Source organism: Papaver somniferum, unplaced genomic scaffold, assembly GCF_003573695.1.
Source record: "Papaver somniferum cultivar HN1 unplaced genomic scaffold, ASM357369v1 unplaced-scaffold_29, whole genome shotgun sequence".
NCBI lineage: Eukaryota > Viridiplantae > Streptophyta > Magnoliopsida > Ranunculales > Papaveraceae > Papaver > Papaver somniferum.
In genome coordinates this window covers 659036-676959 of record NW_020639929.1, presented here as the reverse complement: position 1 = coordinate 676959, position 17924 = coordinate 659036, and the positions used below count along the sequence as shown (strand labels likewise).

At 33.4% G+C, this 17924-nt stretch overlaps 2 protein-coding genes across 2 annotated transcripts in view; both read left to right on the top strand.

Moving 5' to 3' along the window:
* Positions 1-11860, top strand: part of LOC113341354 (pentatricopeptide repeat-containing protein At1g53600, mitochondrial-like) — a 29836-nt gene extending 17976 nt beyond the window's left edge. The window contains exons 2-4 of the mRNA XM_026586262.1: positions 10202-10298; positions 10476-11341; positions 11643-11860. Coding sequence (XP_026442047.1) covers positions 10202-10298; positions 10476-11341; positions 11643-11860 — 1181 coding nt within the window. The remainder of the gene's footprint in view (positions 1-10201; positions 10299-10475; positions 11342-11642) is intronic.
* A 143-nt stretch (positions 11861-12003) lies between these two features.
* Positions 12004-14667, top strand: LOC113341451 (MKI67 FHA domain-interacting nucleolar phosphoprotein-like). Its single transcript, XM_026586329.1, has 8 exons — positions 12004-12176; positions 12272-12389; positions 12479-12534; positions 12621-12668; positions 12760-12857; positions 13568-13637; positions 13763-13873; positions 14299-14667. The coding sequence occupies exons 1-8, from the start codon at positions 12045-12047 to the stop codon at positions 14347-14349; spliced, it is 684 nt and encodes a 227-aa protein (XP_026442114.1). The 5' UTR covers positions 12004-12044; the 3' UTR covers positions 14350-14667.
* Positions 14668-17924: the final 3257 nt, after the last annotated feature.

Below are 17924 nucleotides of genomic sequence, written 5' to 3'. Positions count from 1 at the left end.
TATAGTTTTGGAAACTAAACTTGGAAAACAAGCTTGATATAGCAACGCTTGCGATTTCGGCCGAGCAGTGCTCTAACAATAAGATTCACATATAGTGCATTATCAGCAAGAACTTGAAATACTTGTGAGAGATGAAAGAGATGTTCTTCTTCACTGTGATTGTAAATTAAAATATCATCGAAATAAACAATGATGAATTTACCAAGGAAAGGTTGCAGTACCCGATTCATTAATCACATGAAGGTACTATGTGCATTAGATAACCCAAATGGCATTACATGCCATTCATATAAGGCTTTTCGTGTCTTAAAAGATGTTTTTCATTCATCACCATCTCTAATGCGAATTTGATGATAACCACTGCGTAGATCAAGTTAAGAAAACACTTTTGAACCAACAAGCATGTCAATCATATCATTCAGTCTTGGAATTCAAAATCTACATGTGTGGAATTATGATCTTGTTTAAAACTCGACAATCGATGCACATTTTCCATCCTCCATATTTCTTATCAACTATAAATGCTGGACTAGCACAATGACTTTTAATAAGTCTGATTAAACCCTTCTCTAACAAGTCATCCACTTGACCTTGTAAAATATCATGTTCTTAAGGACTTAACCGATAATGAGGATGATTGGGAAGGAATGCACCTGGAATGAAATCAATTTGATGTTGCAAATCACGTAAAGGAGGCAATGATCTAGGTATCTCATCAATAAATCTTTATTTTTTTTAGCAAAGGTTGCATCTTCTCAGGAATTTTTTATCATTGGTTTAGAGTTTTTATGTGAACTTAAAGTATGTGTTTGTATCTTTTCACAATGATAGATGCTAAAGCACTTGTATTTCCATCACCATGCTCTTTATAAATAAAATATGATTTAGAAGGAATCAACACCTTCCTTTTTCCATATTTGTAAAAAGTATATTATTCTCATAGCAATTGTGAACAACACATATATCATATTGCCAAAAGAAGATGCGTTGTTGTCATATTAATCATATCACAAAGAACTCAATCTTTGTAGCCTGAAAGTCATTGTGCTAGTAACCCAACCAACAGAGTATGTATTAGTATGTTGAGTAATTGGAAAACCTAGGTTCTCAACCACATGACTAGCTGGCAATATAGTTGTCCATACTCCCAATTTCGATAATCATGTCACACAATTTTCCTCCTATAATGCATTTTGATTTGAAAATATTGTTCCTTTATGAGAAGGTCTGTTGATTTAAGAAAAGTGGAAGAATCATTCCCATGTAATGCTCAATATAGGCTTCATGTACCTCATTGTGATCGTCAAAAAAAAAAGTCATCCTCTTGTGTTCTTTCAAACTCATTATTAGGTTCATTAACAAGACCACTTAATTGCTAACTATTTCCTTGATGAACAATATTTTGATTGTTTGTAACTAAGATATGGAATTTTTGGCATTCTGATGATGTATGTCTTGGAAATTGGCATTTGTTACACTTTTCTCCATAAAATTTTGAGTAGGGATTTGGTTGTTTTGTGCGGGGTGGAAATTGTGGTTGACTCTTAGCTAGAAAACGAGCATTGGGTGAATTATTTGGACGATTAGCAATACAATGACACTGGAGAGTAGTTGAAGATTTTGTTGGGTTTGGTAGAATAGGTGAACTAATTGGAGGGATAGGTGATTGAGTGTAAGAAAAGTTGGGTGTCTGATGTTGTGGAAAAAAAAAGAGTAACTTGTATTTTTTAGAATAATAATAAGCTTCATTGTAAGAGTTATTGTAAGGCAAAGAAGTTCTGTAATTACTTTGGAAACGGTTACTCTGTCTAGGATGTTGAGTCTTTGGAGAACAAAAGAGACAACGTTTAACCTTGAGAGCTTGTTGAATATCTTCCACCACAGTGTAAACATATTTAGTCATGCCATGTTTAATCACTCTATTTAACCAAATCATGGAGTTTATTGCGTGCAATAAAATCATAGAATTCATATACATGTTCTTCTACTAGTGTTGCACCCTGTTGACAAGCTTGTAACTTGACAATCAAAACAACTGTTGTTTGAAGTCTCTTGGAAGAAGCTTATCTCTAAGAAGTTTCCTCATCCTTTCCCAAGTACGTACAAGTGGCTTATCATATACTTGAAACGATCTTCACATAGATTTTCCCACCAAGCAATGGCACCTCCTTTGAGTTTGTAAACTACAAGTTTCACTTTAGAATGGTCAAGTACCTCCATGAATTCAAAGAAAGCTTTAACTCCATAGTTACAGTCCAAAAAATCTTCAATTTTGAAACTTCCATTAAAGTTAAGAATATCATATTTTAGTTTACACTCTGGAATGGTTACATAAGGGTTTTCTCCAGATTTGAGACGTCTATCCTCCGTCCATCTCTTCTCTAACTCATCTTCTAGGGTATCATCATCGCCGTTATCAAACTTAATATTTGAAATTTTCTTAGTAGGGGTGATGAGAAAATTTTCATATTGTTTATTCTTTCTCATATACTGTAATATCTCATCAGGGATATGAATATCATGAAATAAATAATGTTTATTCTTTTCTTTAGAATTAGCTTTGGATGATGTTGATTTACCATCACCATCAGATTTACCTTCACCGTCTCCAAATTTTGTTTGTTTCTTATAAAGTACGAGAAACTTATCAAATTTTTCTTCTAACTGATTTAACCTATTATTAGTTAGCTCTATCGATTTTCTGAAATCTTTTTTAGTAATAGTCTTCCATCGACCGAAGGACCAAAGATAATTTCTGGAAGAAAAAAAGAGGAAAATTTTAGGGTTGCGGAAGCGAGTAACCAAAGATCTATTCTGGATGAGAATCTAGAATTGTGGTTGTGGTACCAACTAATGTAGAACTTGTAGAATTTGTATGAAAAATTCTACAAGTTCTACATCAGTTGGTACCACAACCACAATTCTTGTTCATCTTCTTGTTGGTATCTCTTTCATCTCTGGAAGAGATTGCAAGTGATACAAAGAGATGAAAGAGATACGAACAAGAAGAATGAAACGAAACAGGAAGAGAAATTGAAGAGAACAAGTAAGTTGAATAATAATTCTCGATTAAATAATAATAGTGTGTTCCAGAGAACTATAAGCTAGCATATAAATAGATAAACGAATACTAAGAATGGAATTAGGATTCCTAAACTAAAAAAAAACTCTAAAAAGAAAAATACCATGAAAAGGAAATAACAAGACTTGTAAAACAAGTCATTGACACTCTGTAAATAAAGAAGGAAAAAGAAAGGAAAGAACAATAAAGATATTCTATATCAATAAGTAACGCCAATTAACTTGTATCTCAATCCTTGTTAGTATATATATATATATATATATATATATATATATATATATATATATATATATATTTCATTATGGAAGAAACAACGAAATTAGAGATTGATCGGCGTTCCATGTGCTGCTTGGGGTTCAGAATTGTGGAGGATAAGACGCACTCTGTTTAGGGACCATGTTGCGAGATTTATTAATCACAGGTACATAACTAGCATTCACATAACAACAACACACTAGAAATATGTTTTATTTTCTTGTCAGTTTGTTTCTCATTTTTCCTTTTCTTTTTTGTTGGATTCTCTTTTCTTATGTTAATGTTGCAAGATTCTTTTTTACATGTTAAGATACTTTCATGCAAATTTGGTATAAGTATCAGTTGAAGTGGAGAGTCCAAATCCATGTACCACCTTCTGATGTAGGAAATCCTACATGTAAAAGCAAGAAATGATATACTATATATGTATATTTGAAAGCCAAAAAAAAAAAAGAAAAAAAAATCTTTGAGTATTCTTGGAGCAGATGGACCCTTGTCACTATGTATAGGACAGCGGACATTTGGTTGTGATGGATTATGTGGTATTTTCCCGTGGTTTCCATACCTATCGAAAGATTTACAAATCAAATATTGCATATTTCCTATAAGTAATTAACCAACATACTAGGTTGGTGGCTTTTCATTTTGGTTATTTGTATTGTGGTAGTTTGCAAAATCAAGTGAACTTTTTTGGTTTAACTTTTAATTAACAATTAACAACAATTATCGTAGCTACTTCTGTATTATATCAGTAAAAACCGAAGGTGACATTTCAGTGATACGACTAATCAACAAAATATATGCAAGCAAAAACAATCTATTGGAATGTGGCTGATTACTATCTCACAAAGACGTCGTCAACAGTATCTAAGAAAAAAATAGGATGAAACAGATAGTGGCTCAACGAAGAAGTTTATGTAAAGACACAAGACCACACTTGCCAGTATTAGAGTTCATCATACATTGTCCCCAGGATCAAAGTAAATGCCTGCCTATGCAAGACTCCGTTTTCTTTTTTTATTCTTTAACTATTGAAGTAAAGTACATTGAAATTATCTAGAATCAAAACCGCCAAATGACATAGTCCCATTCTACGATAAGACAAATGATTTAATCAGTGGTTTCCCTTTTTTTAAGAACCCTGTTTGGTCAAGTTTTCCATATAACCTCTCATGTATTTGGATCGTTGAGTATGAACTTAAACTTGATTGTTTTATCAACAGGAAGATCCTATAAAAAGAACATAAAACAATTATCAAAATTATACCATGTTGTTCTTAACTAGATTCGGTCTTACAAGTTCAGTTGTTGTCCAATTGTGTCATTCCAACCTTTTTAATGGTATGACACTTGCAGGGTCCGAAACACAGAAGGTCGAATCATCTTAACGAGTAGAGTTTCTTGACCAAACGACCAATCCCTTTTCAACTCAAATTCCACCTTGGACGTCCTCGATTGAACTAAAATATCGAAAACAATCGAAATACACAGTGACCATATTAAGATTAACTTACGCGTTCCTTGAGATAGAATTTCAGTATTTACAGCATTATTCTGCAATTTCCATAGAGGCTAATCAGTTAAAACTGCAAAAGATCCGATTTCTTGATTAGTCTTGGATAAAAAAGGGACGCAATTAGCTCATTATTGAGGTTCAATAACCCATTTTCTAGTGAAACAAGATTACCTTAAGATCTGATAATGTAATTTAAGAGAACCCAATATGTTACAATCAAATAATCAATTAATGAATGTAAGTGTAGATTCTGGGAATCAAACTATAATATAAAGTTTTCATAACGAAATAAGCATAAAGATGAAAGTTAAACAAGAAATGTCGCAAAGATTCAAAAAATTACCAAGAAACCAAACTAAGTAAGAGCCAGAGAATCATTAAATAGGTAAGAAAATGAGAAGATTATCTCAGGAAAAAGAGATGAATTAGAGGAAGAATATTTGCAAGAAAGTGAAGCCGAATGAGATATATCGACAGTGTTGTAATTACCACGTTTCCGGTGAAAACAACCAAAATCAGGTTTGTTGGTCGAGAAAAAAAAATATGATCTTGAAAATAAATAGATCTGCTCTTCTTACGACTCTAGAGAATGAGTGGATGATAATTGTGCTCATCATCAAGATTTCCATTATCAAAAAATTTTCAAGCATCTCACACAAGTTTTATTTTTATTTTATTTTCTCAGAGATAGAAAATTAAGAATGAGATTAGAGTATTAACTTTATCTCTACTTTTTTTTGGATATATAAGTCCTAATATAACAGAGGTTTACTCAGTAAATACTTTTACTGATTTCAAAAGACTTTAATGGAATTCCAAAGTATTGCGTTATTGGATTTATACTTTTAATATCTCTTTCAAAGTTTATGTTATTGGTTAAAGATTAGAAAAAGGTCTTCTAAAGTTTGTGTTACTCGTTGTAAACTTGAAAATTCAAAGACTTGGCATCCTTTTCTATTTTCAATACTTTGAGAGACTTTTGTGCATATATTTGCCTTGATGAAAGTCTTGCAAAATATATAAGATTTTGGAAGACTTCTAAAAAATTTAAAAGTATTTATTATTCTCTTTTATTTTATTTCATAAATATACAGTTAATAAAATCCATATTATAGATGCATATAAATTATATGATATTATTAAACACTTTTTGATATTTAGTTAGTATGTACAAATGTGTATTAATATTTATTTTTACTATTACTATTTATTTATTGAAAAAAATAAAAATAAAGTTGTATATATAATAATTATTTTATTTTTTAGTTGAAGTTAGTATGATAAATAAACTATGATAAATTTGCATATTTGTGTTTCCGTATAAAACTTGTTTTTACAACTCCTTATGACTCTAAAAATATCTTTAAGACATTATATAACTCTGCGTAACTCCACATAACTTGGGTATGCAGGGCCTTTTTTTTTCAAAGTAACTTGAGAATGTTGGCTTGTTGCTGGGAATCCGAGATAGATAAACTGGAGTTCCTGGAGATTAATGTGGAAATTAATGTTTTAACATTCGGATTTTAGCATTTAACTTGAGTTGTAGAGTTCTTGGAGGAGCTTGATCAATGTAAGAAACTTCATATGATAATGATTAAAGTAAAGTGAAATTATGTTGGTATTATTTTAACATCTCTAGGATCTGATTATTGTAACTATTGTATCTTGTCACAGTCATCTCTAAAAGATAAAAAAAGAGTGTAAGAGAACAAGGTACATTGTGGCTTCTATCACAAAGAGAAAAATTAATCATGGCTTGAACTTTAATGTGATAAATTCTCATGTTGGATCTTTGAGAATGAACATAAACTGGATTGTTTTACCGGAGACAACCCGAGCATGAGTACGCCCATAGTTAGAGCGCCGAGAGGTGCTTTTACACATTTTCCTACCTCAGTATTCTTTTTTTTTCTTATTGAATATTTGAATTATCTTGAGTACATATGCAAGTTCGCAATGTATTTATAGCGTATTTAATAATAAAACTTTATTGTACAATAATTAGCTAACTCAGACTGCTTAAAAGCCCATTTTAAAAGCCTATTTTACACTAAGAAAAATCCTTAAAATAAAACCACGTTTTGTGCTCGCAGATTTTTTTTAGATAGGGAAGACTTTTTAGGAAAAAGAATGTACAGTTGTTCTACCAGAAGTATAGAATAGGAGGGCATAAAATTACATAAAAATAGTACCGCTAGTTGTTGCATCATCATAATCATATTCTAATGCTGAAGTTGTAAATCCCACTGAAGTTCGTCCTGATGTGGTAGCTGATACTTAAGACGATAATTTGGTTACCAGAAATAACTTAAAGAAGAAAATTGTTGTTGAAATGTTTTAGAGAAAAGGAATATGATATTTTGAAAAAAAAAATCTATATGGGCCCTTTCTCCAATAGGTCACCAACTTTGAAGATTTTTTATGTGGGTCTTTTATAAGCCCACTCCTCATCCATAGTGGATAAGGGCCTTCCAGTTATCCATAATCAAGTGACAAACCAATTATTTGATAATCCTCGGTGTTATATCACTCAACAAAGGTCTGGTTGAACAGGTGATACCTTGTCTGGTTTTTACTTCCAACTTAGTAAGGCGTTTATTATCGTAGCTCACCCATCATCCCTAACAGTAGAAAAGTTTGTCTCTCTTGCTGCTCAATATGATGCTCAAAAAGTCTCAAATGGAAAATCAGTCCTAGAATTGAGCTAAGAAAGTGTAGTAGAACTGCTAAACCAAGTTTGGCAAGTACGATAGTTATTCCAACAGAATCACATGACAATTCTAAACATGATTACACCAAGTGTTGTCCCCTAATTACCAATCTTGGATCTCTATCACCTATCACAAAATATAACTCAGCTCACACTAACTACTCACCTTCTTGTCAATCCCTACGAGAATCTTGTGTATCATAACTGCAATTCATCAGCTATCCATGATAATTCTAATCATGATGCTTCCTTTCTGGATCTGAATATTGCGCAAAGTTCTGAAATCAGTGGTGATCCTGCAAATTCTCGACTTGATGGTAGTACGGACTCTACCAATCCGGTAAATCTCTCAATTTTTTTCCCCTTGTTAGCGAAAATTCTACCAATACTATTAGTGATCCCGTTCCTGTTAATGTCGTGAACATGGTATCCTAGAATTACATGGATTAGGAAAAACTAACACATGGATAGCTAAAATGGGATATTATAGGAGAGTCTGTCATTGAAATGGTTCAGACTCGCTTTAGAACTGTAATGTGGTCAAATTTTTGAACCAAACTAACACAACCCTTATTTCTAAGGCCCCTATGGATGATTTGTATCTCAATTAATACAGACTCATTAGCATGTTTTGTTTAAAATATCATTTTTAAAATATTAACCAACAAGTTGAAACCTATTATGGATAAACTAATATCTCAAAATCAAAATGTTTTTGTCCCAAAACGTAGTATATCCGACAACATCCTTCTTGCCAATGATGTATTTATTTGGTTAATCATCATAAAGGTAAAAAAGAATAACGGCTATAAAAGTTGACGTGTCCATAGCCTATGTGGAATGATCTTTTCTAAGGTTCTTAATCAGGAAGATGAGAATATGTTACCAGTGGATTGATTTGATGATTAAATGTTTTCTACAGTTTTCTATTTTTACCTCCTTAAAGGAGACCCTACTGGTCTAATTAAACCAGAGAGGGGGTCTGAGACATGCAAATCCTTTCTCTTCCAATGATTATATTCTCGATTACGAGGAATTGTCTGCTTACGTTGATAAACTAACTAAGATTGGTGTTATTGAAGGGATTAATGTCATATTCTTATGCCATTATTCACCTTTTTTTTTGCAGATGATTATCTTCTTTTTGCTAAAGCCACTGTCAATGATTTTCGAAACATAAAAGAATATTTTCAAAAGTACTATTTATCCTCTGGCAATGAAATCAACTTTGATAAATATTCGGTATTCTGTTTAGAGAAAAAATACTGATTATACAATGGATCAGTTGTCCCTGATATTGAATATCCATACTCGTGACGTATGGTAAAAGTATTTTGGTATTCTCATATATTTTAAATCCTGTAAGATATAAACTCATATGAGTATCCTTCAATATTTTGATGCTAAAATTACTACTTGATACCATAAACTCCTTTCTCAGGTTGTTAGAACATCTCTGGTCAAACACATAGGCTAACCTATCCATATCTACTAGATGACTTCCTTTATTGTCCCAAGTATCTCTTTAGAGAAATGGATTCTCACCTCTGTCAGTTTTGGTGGGGGTGAAACACTCGATCCAACAGATTAAGAAAAAAACCTTAATCTTCTTGGGTGGGGTATTGTTTGTTCTCCTGAGTCTGAAGGTGGTCTTGTTTTTTAAAAAGTTGAGTGGACCAAACTGGTTATGCTTGGAAACTAGTTTAAATCCTAATTGTCTTATAGTTATAGTTCCTAAAACTAAATATTTTCAAATACTGATTTTCTGAATGCTACATATACGTAGTTGCTATGAGACCTGGAGGCGGCTTCATACTATAAAGGGGGGCAACAAAAATTTCATCTTATGGACTATAGGAGATGATAAATTTATTGAACCCTGGTGTGATAAGTGCACCCCAAACTTGGACTCTGATAAACCAAATCTTCGGGTTCCTCGAGACCATAATATTAAAGTTTCTTACTTCAATCATGAAATATAACTTGAAAGACTAAACACCCACTTTGAAAATATTTTTGTTAAGAAGATTGTTACCATTCCTTTAAGCCAGATCTGCGCTCCTGATAAGAGAGCTAGAGAGATTTCAAAGAATGAAAGAATTAACTCTAAATCTGCATATTTAAGTATTAGAGCTAGAAAGCTTTCCCCAAATAGTAAACTTTGAAAGTGCATTTGGTAAATTAGAATTCCACATCGTATTTAACCATTTTTATGAAAGGATGTCAAAAATGCTATTCCTACTAAATTGGTCCTTCAATCCAGACCATGACATCCATTAAGGGTACTTGTTACGTTTAGAATGAATTTGTTATGCATGCTTTTTTTCTGTGTTCTTTTGCTAATCATGCATGTATGGTTTCAGTTTTCTTTTGTATTCATACCTCTCAGTTTAATGATAAATCTTTGTTAGATTGACTTTCTTTCTAACTTGTTCACCCTGTTTCTTGTCTTCCAGGGGATTTTAAGTGTCATTTTTGTTGCTATCTTGTGGTCTATTTATTAGAGTAATTAAATAACCTTATTTTTAATATTACGAAAAAATCGTGTTGTTGGGTAGTAACTAGAAAAGTTATTATTCACATTTCTCATAGTATTACTCCTGTTAGCAATGACAGGAGGTATAATTTCTGTTAGAAAAGTTATTTGATCCTCTTTCAAACGAAGCTAATAAAGCTCCTTCTGCTGCTAAGCTTTCTGATCTTGCACTTTTTGATCAAAAGCGCACCAAGAGGTATAATTTCTGCAAATTTTAAATGCGTCCCAGTCGTAGGAGATCTAAAATTGCAGTATTTTGTTTTTTGTTTGAAATACGTTTTTACAGTTAAGTGTTTTGAATTATTACGTGCTAGTGATTTTACTAATTCAAGGGAATTATTTAAAACTGGTAATCTTCATTGAGTTTTGGCAGTTACATCCATATGATTCTGTGGACTTATGAGCACTCGACTCCTCCTAGTCCTAACTATTTAACTCTTTCATTCCAAACTCTCACGAATTCAAAAACCAATTCCAGTAAAATTATCAGCACCAAATTTTTTGTTCAAAGAAACTCCGAGATAACAAAAAACGGAAGAAATGGAAATCTTAGAGAAGCAGAATCAATCTTCAATCAGTTACCTACTAAAAACATCATATCTTGGACATCAATGCTCACTACCTTTGCTGAAAACAACGAAATTACAAAAGCACGGAGATTGCCAATGTTTGATGAAATGCCTCAACGAAATACTGCAACTCGCAATGCTATGATTGCAGCTTATACTTGCAATACTTGTCACGTTAATAAAGCTTATGAATTGTTTTGTAAAGTTCCTGAAAGAATTGTGGTTACATATGCTGTTATGATAACGGTTTTTTTTCGTGTTGGAATGTTAAATGAAGCTGAGAAGATTTACTATGAAATGCCTGAAATTGGTAGAGACCTGGTTGTTTCAAATGCAATGATTAATGAGTATTTGAAGCTTGGTGAATTGGAGAGAGCGGTTTTTGTGTTCGATTCTATGGTCGAGAGAAATGTCATTTCGTGGAGTTCGATTTCAGATGGGTATTGTATGAATGGCAAGGTTAGTGATGCAGAAGTATTGTTTCAGAAGATGCCTGAGAAGAATGTTGTTTCGTGGACTGCAATGATCAGCGAATATATGAAGAGTGGGAAATGGGTAAAGGGGTTTGAGTGTTTTTCGAAGATGAGAAGAGAAGAGCACGTTGAAGTAAATCCTACTACCATAACGGTAATTTTGGATACTTGTACAAGTTTGGGTAGATTTAAAGAAGGTATTCAGATACATGGAATGGTTTTCTCAACGAGGCTCGAATTTGATGTCTATTTGAGTAATTCAATAATCAACATATATTGCAGAGTTTAGGATTGCGAGAGTCCCCAATATTAGATTTATCTATTAAAAGTTTCCTTAGACTACAAACAGGTGGAGAGTATTCCCATTCAACAGTTGAATTTAAAGGCCCAACAAACTTTGTGAAAATGTCCGCAACTTGATTTCCTAGTCTAGGAACACAGAAGAAATCCGAAAATTTGGTGCAAAGATGAACTATTTTGTTTGCGTTATTAAGACAGGCTTTATCTCACCACGAGATGTCTGCATTTTTTCCATGGATGCAGTTGAAGATACTTTCACAATCTCCCTCAATACTAAAGTTTTGAATCTGCTTTCCTTGAACCAATTAGCCGCCTGCAACACTCCTATAGCTTCTGCCTCTTGTGGATCTAACCCTATTGATTGGCCTGCTCTTCCTCCTTCACAGTCTCCTGTGTCGCCTGCATGTGACACTTGACATGTTAGTTCAAGTGGTTGCCCTTATCGAAAGTTGGCAAGGGACCCATTCACGTTTCACACGCTTTTGGTGCACGTGCCAAATGGGGTTTTAGATTTTTCTCTTCCTCCTCATATAAACCCTAGAAACCAGCTGAAGTTCTTCTTTTTCGTTCTGTCTCTCTGCTCTGTAACCGCAAAAAAAAATGGGTGCCAAAGCAAAGACAGCTACCAACAAGAAAACCCTTAAAAGGATTACTGCTTCTGCCTCTAAATCTAAGTCAAAATCATCAGATTTGGTGGTTGCTGCTCAGAAACCCGAATCGGCTGATTTCTTGGTATGTATCTCAAAACCTTAATCAAAATCAGATATTTTAAATTAATTTATGAAGATTATGAAGAACCCTAACTTTGATTCTGTTGTTTGATACAGCCATTAGAAGGTGGACCAGCTAGAAAATTACCAAAGAGTGGAAAACCATTGGATACTTCATCTGCTGTTTTGTATATTGGTAGAATTCCTCATGGTTTCTATGAAAAGGAAATGGAAGGTATAATTTGTCATCTCTTTATTTTTTTCAGCAAGTTGTTATTTTCGGAATGAAATTTGATTTTGAATTTGGGTTTTTTTATTTTTTAGAATTTTTTAAGCAATTTGGTTCTATGAAGCGGTTAAGGATTGCCAGGAATAAGAAGGTTTGTTCGGTTTATTAGTTTAGGATTTTAATTAGTTGATTTGTTTTGTAATTTTTACTGATTGTTGAGTTTTGTGTGTTTTATAGACAGGAAAGTCTAAGCATTTTGGGTTTATCGAATTTGAATCTCCTGAGGTTTGTACTTGTACTTGATGTGTTTTGCTTGTATGTATAACTTGTTCAAGTTTGCGTTGTTGGAACTGAATGTAATTGTTGGCAAATGTAGGTGGCAAAGATTGTTGCAGACTGTATGCATAATTATCTGCTCTTTGAGCACTTGTTGCAAGTTCATATTATTCCAACAGAGAAAGTTCACCCTAAACTGTAAGTAATTCTTTCGATTTATTTGGTACTGGCTATAAAACAAGAGGTTGTGCTGGGTATGAAGCTTTTACCTTGTGCATTAAGAGTATTGGATACTGGGTTATCTAAGATTCTATGTAACAAGCCCCTGAATAGCAGAACCTACACATGACCTATCCTTACTTTGTTTTGTGATGTTTGTACTTGATACTATTATTTGCGCACGACAAATATTGTATGAATCTGTACATTTTCATTATCTGCATGCCCAGTGTCGAAATGACAACTAGCATTGTTTGTCATATACTTGGATTTTTGCCCTCTGTATTTAAAGTGAGAAATAAGGAAAACTGGTTCTACTTAGATGAAGTGTTTACAACTTCGAGAGCTCAACCCATGACTTGGGTCCTGTGTTGTTAGACTTCTTAATAGTATCAATCTTAGAGGGAAAAGTTGGAATTTAGTTGTTGTTGTTGTTGCCATAAAACTTTTCTAATGCGGCTAAACTTTCACACATAACTCTGTTTGCCTGTTTTCATGACCATCATGGCATCACCAATGTCACATCTGGTTATGCCAGAAGTGTTATTCCAAAGCAAGAGTCTGAGTTTGAGTTTAAGCATTAGCATGATTCATTGAGTCTTATTTTACCAAGGCCCTTCTTTGAGTTGCACCAATAATGTTCTTGATTTGCTGGAAAGCCTGCTAATCTTTCTGGTATTCTTTTATAGATGGTATGGTGTTACCCACCGATACAAACCGTTGAACTGGACTCAAATTGAACGCAACCACCATAACAAGGTATTGTAATTTTGACTTACACATTGTTGACTGCAAGTACTAGTATCCAACCAAGCTTTACACGACCAAATCAGACTTCACTGTTTTCATGTCACTCTAAACTCTCCACACTGATTTGCATACAGGAAAGAACATTGGAAGAACATAGAAAATTGGTGGAGGGAATCATGAAGCGAGACAAGAAGCGAAGGTTGAAGATAGAGGCTGCTGGTATTGATTACGAGTGCCCAGTAATTGTAAGAATCACATTATTCTCTCTGCTACTTTCTTCTTTCTGCTTTTGCTTTTCATTAGGATAATAGATTGATAGGTTACTTCATTGATCTAGTACTCTATTTTCCCTTACATGGTGAATTGAGGTAAATTAGACTTGCCTCAAATGACCTTTTTTATATCATTTATTTACTTGACTTCTTTTTATGCCTCAAAATCTTGACACGCAATCTCAGAAACTTATGTTAAAATCATAATAAAAACATTGATTTGGTATTGCTATGAGCTGATTATTTGGGACCAAAAATATATATGCTAGTTTGGATATCCAAATACAATTCTTTGCTCAGATGCAATTCAAAGTTCAATGTAACTTGGCTTTAAGTTTTGACTTGATCCAGTATATTTAGCCGCATTTTTTCTTATGTGTGTGACCTTGTTTTTACAGGTGGGTAGTGTCCAAGCTGTTCCAAAGAAGATCAAGTTTACCGAAGATTAGGACTTTTACTAATATACCAATCAAACCATTCACAGTGTTGGTGGCTTGTGGCGGACATATACCCTGTCAGTCTCTTTCTTCCTATCCTTGGCTCTGTTTTGCGTTAGTATGGGTCGGTTCTAGTTTCTGAACACCCAATAGTTATGTAACTGTGATAGGATTAGCATGAAACTCTTGGCAAATTTATATCATATATAGATTTTCTTTTATTCCGTCTTTATATCCTTGATCCAAATTTATGGGAGTGTTTTCTATTTTATCTTCAACTGTATTGCTCTGCGAATTGTACCTTTTGTTATTGATTCTACCTTATTTCGATGGGTATGTGTACACTGTAGTGGCTTATTTCATTTATACTGGGGGGTCGAATAAGCATATGCAGGAAAATTACAAATTTGAATAGGAAACTGCACTGAAATTTGTTTTTATCTGTCAATAAATGTCACTAGAACAGTTAGTCAACTAGGTACACTTCTTTGCGATAAGTGATAACTAACATGATTTATTTACGTTTCCATTGTGTCATCAGCAGCAACCAGCCTAATTGCTTATCGTCAACAAGTTATTTTTCATCTTTATGTGAAGGATCAATGAGCAAATTTCCGTTTAGGCTACAACCAGGATTCAGAACAATGGTTCTGTTGGCAAAGATAACTTTGGCATTATACTTTAAAACTGGTAATCTTCATCGAGTTTTGGCAGACTTATGAGTTCCATTAACAAGCAACCCCTGAGTGGACCTCAATGTTTTTGACATTATGTTAGTGAGTAATAATACGTGTATACATCTATATATAGATTTCTTTTTATATCATCGATCCATCCAATTATAAGGGAGTGATGTACCCAGTAATGCCCTCTTCCGTTTATGCATGGGGGTCGAATAAGCATATGCAAGCAAAATTATAAATTTGAATAGGAAACTGCCCTGAAGTTTGTTTTCATCCGTTATTAAATTTCATAGGAAACAGTTACTCAGTCAGGCATAGTTTTCCGTGAAAACTACATTAAAACTTCGATACATTAATATTTTTGGGACTGCTGAATTCTATCAATTTAACGAAATATTAATTTATCGATAAATTAATAAATTATTTATATATCGAAACATATAAATTTCTATTTGAATTTCAAAAATAAATGTGGATATCATTTTTGTACAATAACAAGTATCTAGAAATTAAAATTCATACAATAAAAAGATAACAAAATCACTCTGAAATTTTTCAAGGGACTACAAAAAATTAAAGATGAAGTCGAATGTTATACAATGGTGAACAAGAAACAAACAACTTTGAATTCTATTCTAATAAGACACCATAATGTAGTGTTATTATACTGATTATTAATTTATATATTAGTTGGGCCCTATTAAAGCAGTTCCTACGGAATGAACAAACTCCAAGTTTGTTCATTTTGCTCCCACTATGGACTCAACAAACATGAAAATTGGATGTTCAAATCAACAAATCTGTAGATTTGAACATTGAGTTGGACCCCCTAGCACGCGTGTGATGGAAGACCGCACGGTGGTGCCACAAATGCGGGCGGTCAAGCTTCCAACGCCCCTAATAAATTCTCTCTCCAAATACCGTTATTATGTGTGAGGTTTCTATTTTATTATTTGTTTTATTTTATTAATAAAATCATTAGTGGGACTCAACTTTTATTAGTTTTTTATTAATAAAATCATTAGTGGGACCCTAAAACATCAGATTTGTTCATTTTGCCTTGTTTCCTATAGTGGAGAATGCAGTTTGTTCATCCACGTGGCTCAACAAAACAATATAAGTTTGTTGATTGCCATAGGAAATGCCCTTAGAAACTTAAAAATTTATTATCTTATAAATTTAGCGGGATTATTGATTAAACACATTGACCCAAGTTGGGACCGGCAGAAAATATTATTTTAGCGAAGTTATTAATGTATCGCGGATTAATTTAACGAAGTTTTACCGTAACATGGTTTATATTTCCATCGTGTCATTAACTACAACCAACCTAATTGTTTACCATCTACAAGCTACTTTTCCACCTCTCTGGGAAGGATCAACGAGCCAGTTACCTTGCAGGGATACAGCTAGGATTCAGATAAATGATTCTGATGGTAGCTAGGATTTTGGCATTTTCATTCATAGATGAGTTTGCACTTTAACTGGCTATTCACACACTTACTGCCTACTTCCACACCTGTATCAACCTTACGTTTTGGCTAACTCTGGTTACTGTCCTGCATATAAATCTCTGATACATCTGGTAAAACATCCTTAACTCACAGTGTCATCAGCTGGCCCTTCTTTGCTTGTTTCTGTCGACAGCCAGCTTCCAGGTGAAAAAGTTGTTGAAGCTGTCAGAGGAGATACCTTTCCCTGTTATAAAACCATAGGTCGCTGTGGCCTGCATATATAGCCTCTGGAACTTCTGGTTGCTGTAGTAACGCTGTCTATATGCCACCTCCATTACAACATCTTCACACTGTAGTTCATTCTTATTTTTGTGCACTGCATCTCAGCCCCATTACAAAGTTGGGTCATCATCATAATTTTATTCTTGACAAGAGGTATGTCAGATTTACCATGTAAAAATCTAAGGCATAGAACAGCACACTCAGAGATTCTAAGTTCACCAGATGATATAAGTTTTGGTGATGAATTGGGTGTTGGTGGTTCCTGTAATGATGGTTGTCCTTCTGAAATTATAGGTGATTTTTTTTCGATGTATGTTGATATGAAACCTATATTAAACCTGATCTGTTAATGGGTTGTAGTTTTGAAAGTGGTGATCCTCTTTCGAAATGAAGCTAATAAAACTCCTCCTGCTGCTAAGCTTTTTGAGCTTCTTGCACTTTTTGATCAAAAACGCACCAAGAGGTATAAATTCTGTGAATTTTAAATGCGTTCCAGTGCTCCGAGAGTATTTTACTGATTTTACGGGAGTTATTTTTTGTTTATATTTGGTATGACATGTTTTGACGAGATCTGTGAATTATAAAATCTGAAGATGATAATCGAGACAATTCACGTTTCTAGAGTGTTTATGTTTGTAGTGGTGGTAAAATCTGAGAATTATAAAAGAGGGAGGACCCTCTCACTTTTATCACACCATCTCACACATTAGACGTTGTTTTTGTAAATAAAACCCAAACATTTAAGAATTTGTACCTAATATTTTGAGAATAGGTTTCTCTCACAAATCTCAAAGAAGTGTACCTAGTTGATTAAAGGTTTTTACGTTTCTTGTTAGATGGATGTGCAACACATGAAAGAGTTTTAATTTATGACATATTCGCGTCTTTCTTGTTTCTCGTTACCCAAGATATATGTGTATGCCACTGTTTTTAATGGCCAGATTAAGAAAAATTAATATCTAATGGATATTGTTTTTAGTTCGCATTAAGGATTATACTATTTGAAGAAGAAGTAAAACTAATTGAAACAACATCCTATTGAAGTCTCAAGAATAGAGATTTGAAATCAGTTACACAATATATTGTTTTTTAGGTTCACACGAATCATCATAACTAATCAATTTTAAACTTTCTTATACCATATAGTTAATCGTCTGCAACACAAACT

Bases quoted from the DNA above. Each gene is read 5' to 3' on its own strand.
- LOC113341451 (XM_026586329.1), top strand. From the start codon at position 12,045: ATGGGTGCCAAAGCAAAGACAGCTACCAACAAGAAAACCCTTAAAAGG. The intron at 12,535-12,620 runs GTTTGTTCGGTT...TGTGTTTTATAG, and splicing joins GGATTGCCAGGAATAAGAAG to ACAGGAAAGTCTAAGCATTT. The intron at 13,638-13,762 runs GTATTGTAATTT...ATTTGCATACAG, and splicing joins AACGCAACCACCATAACAAG to GAAAGAACATTGGAAGAACA.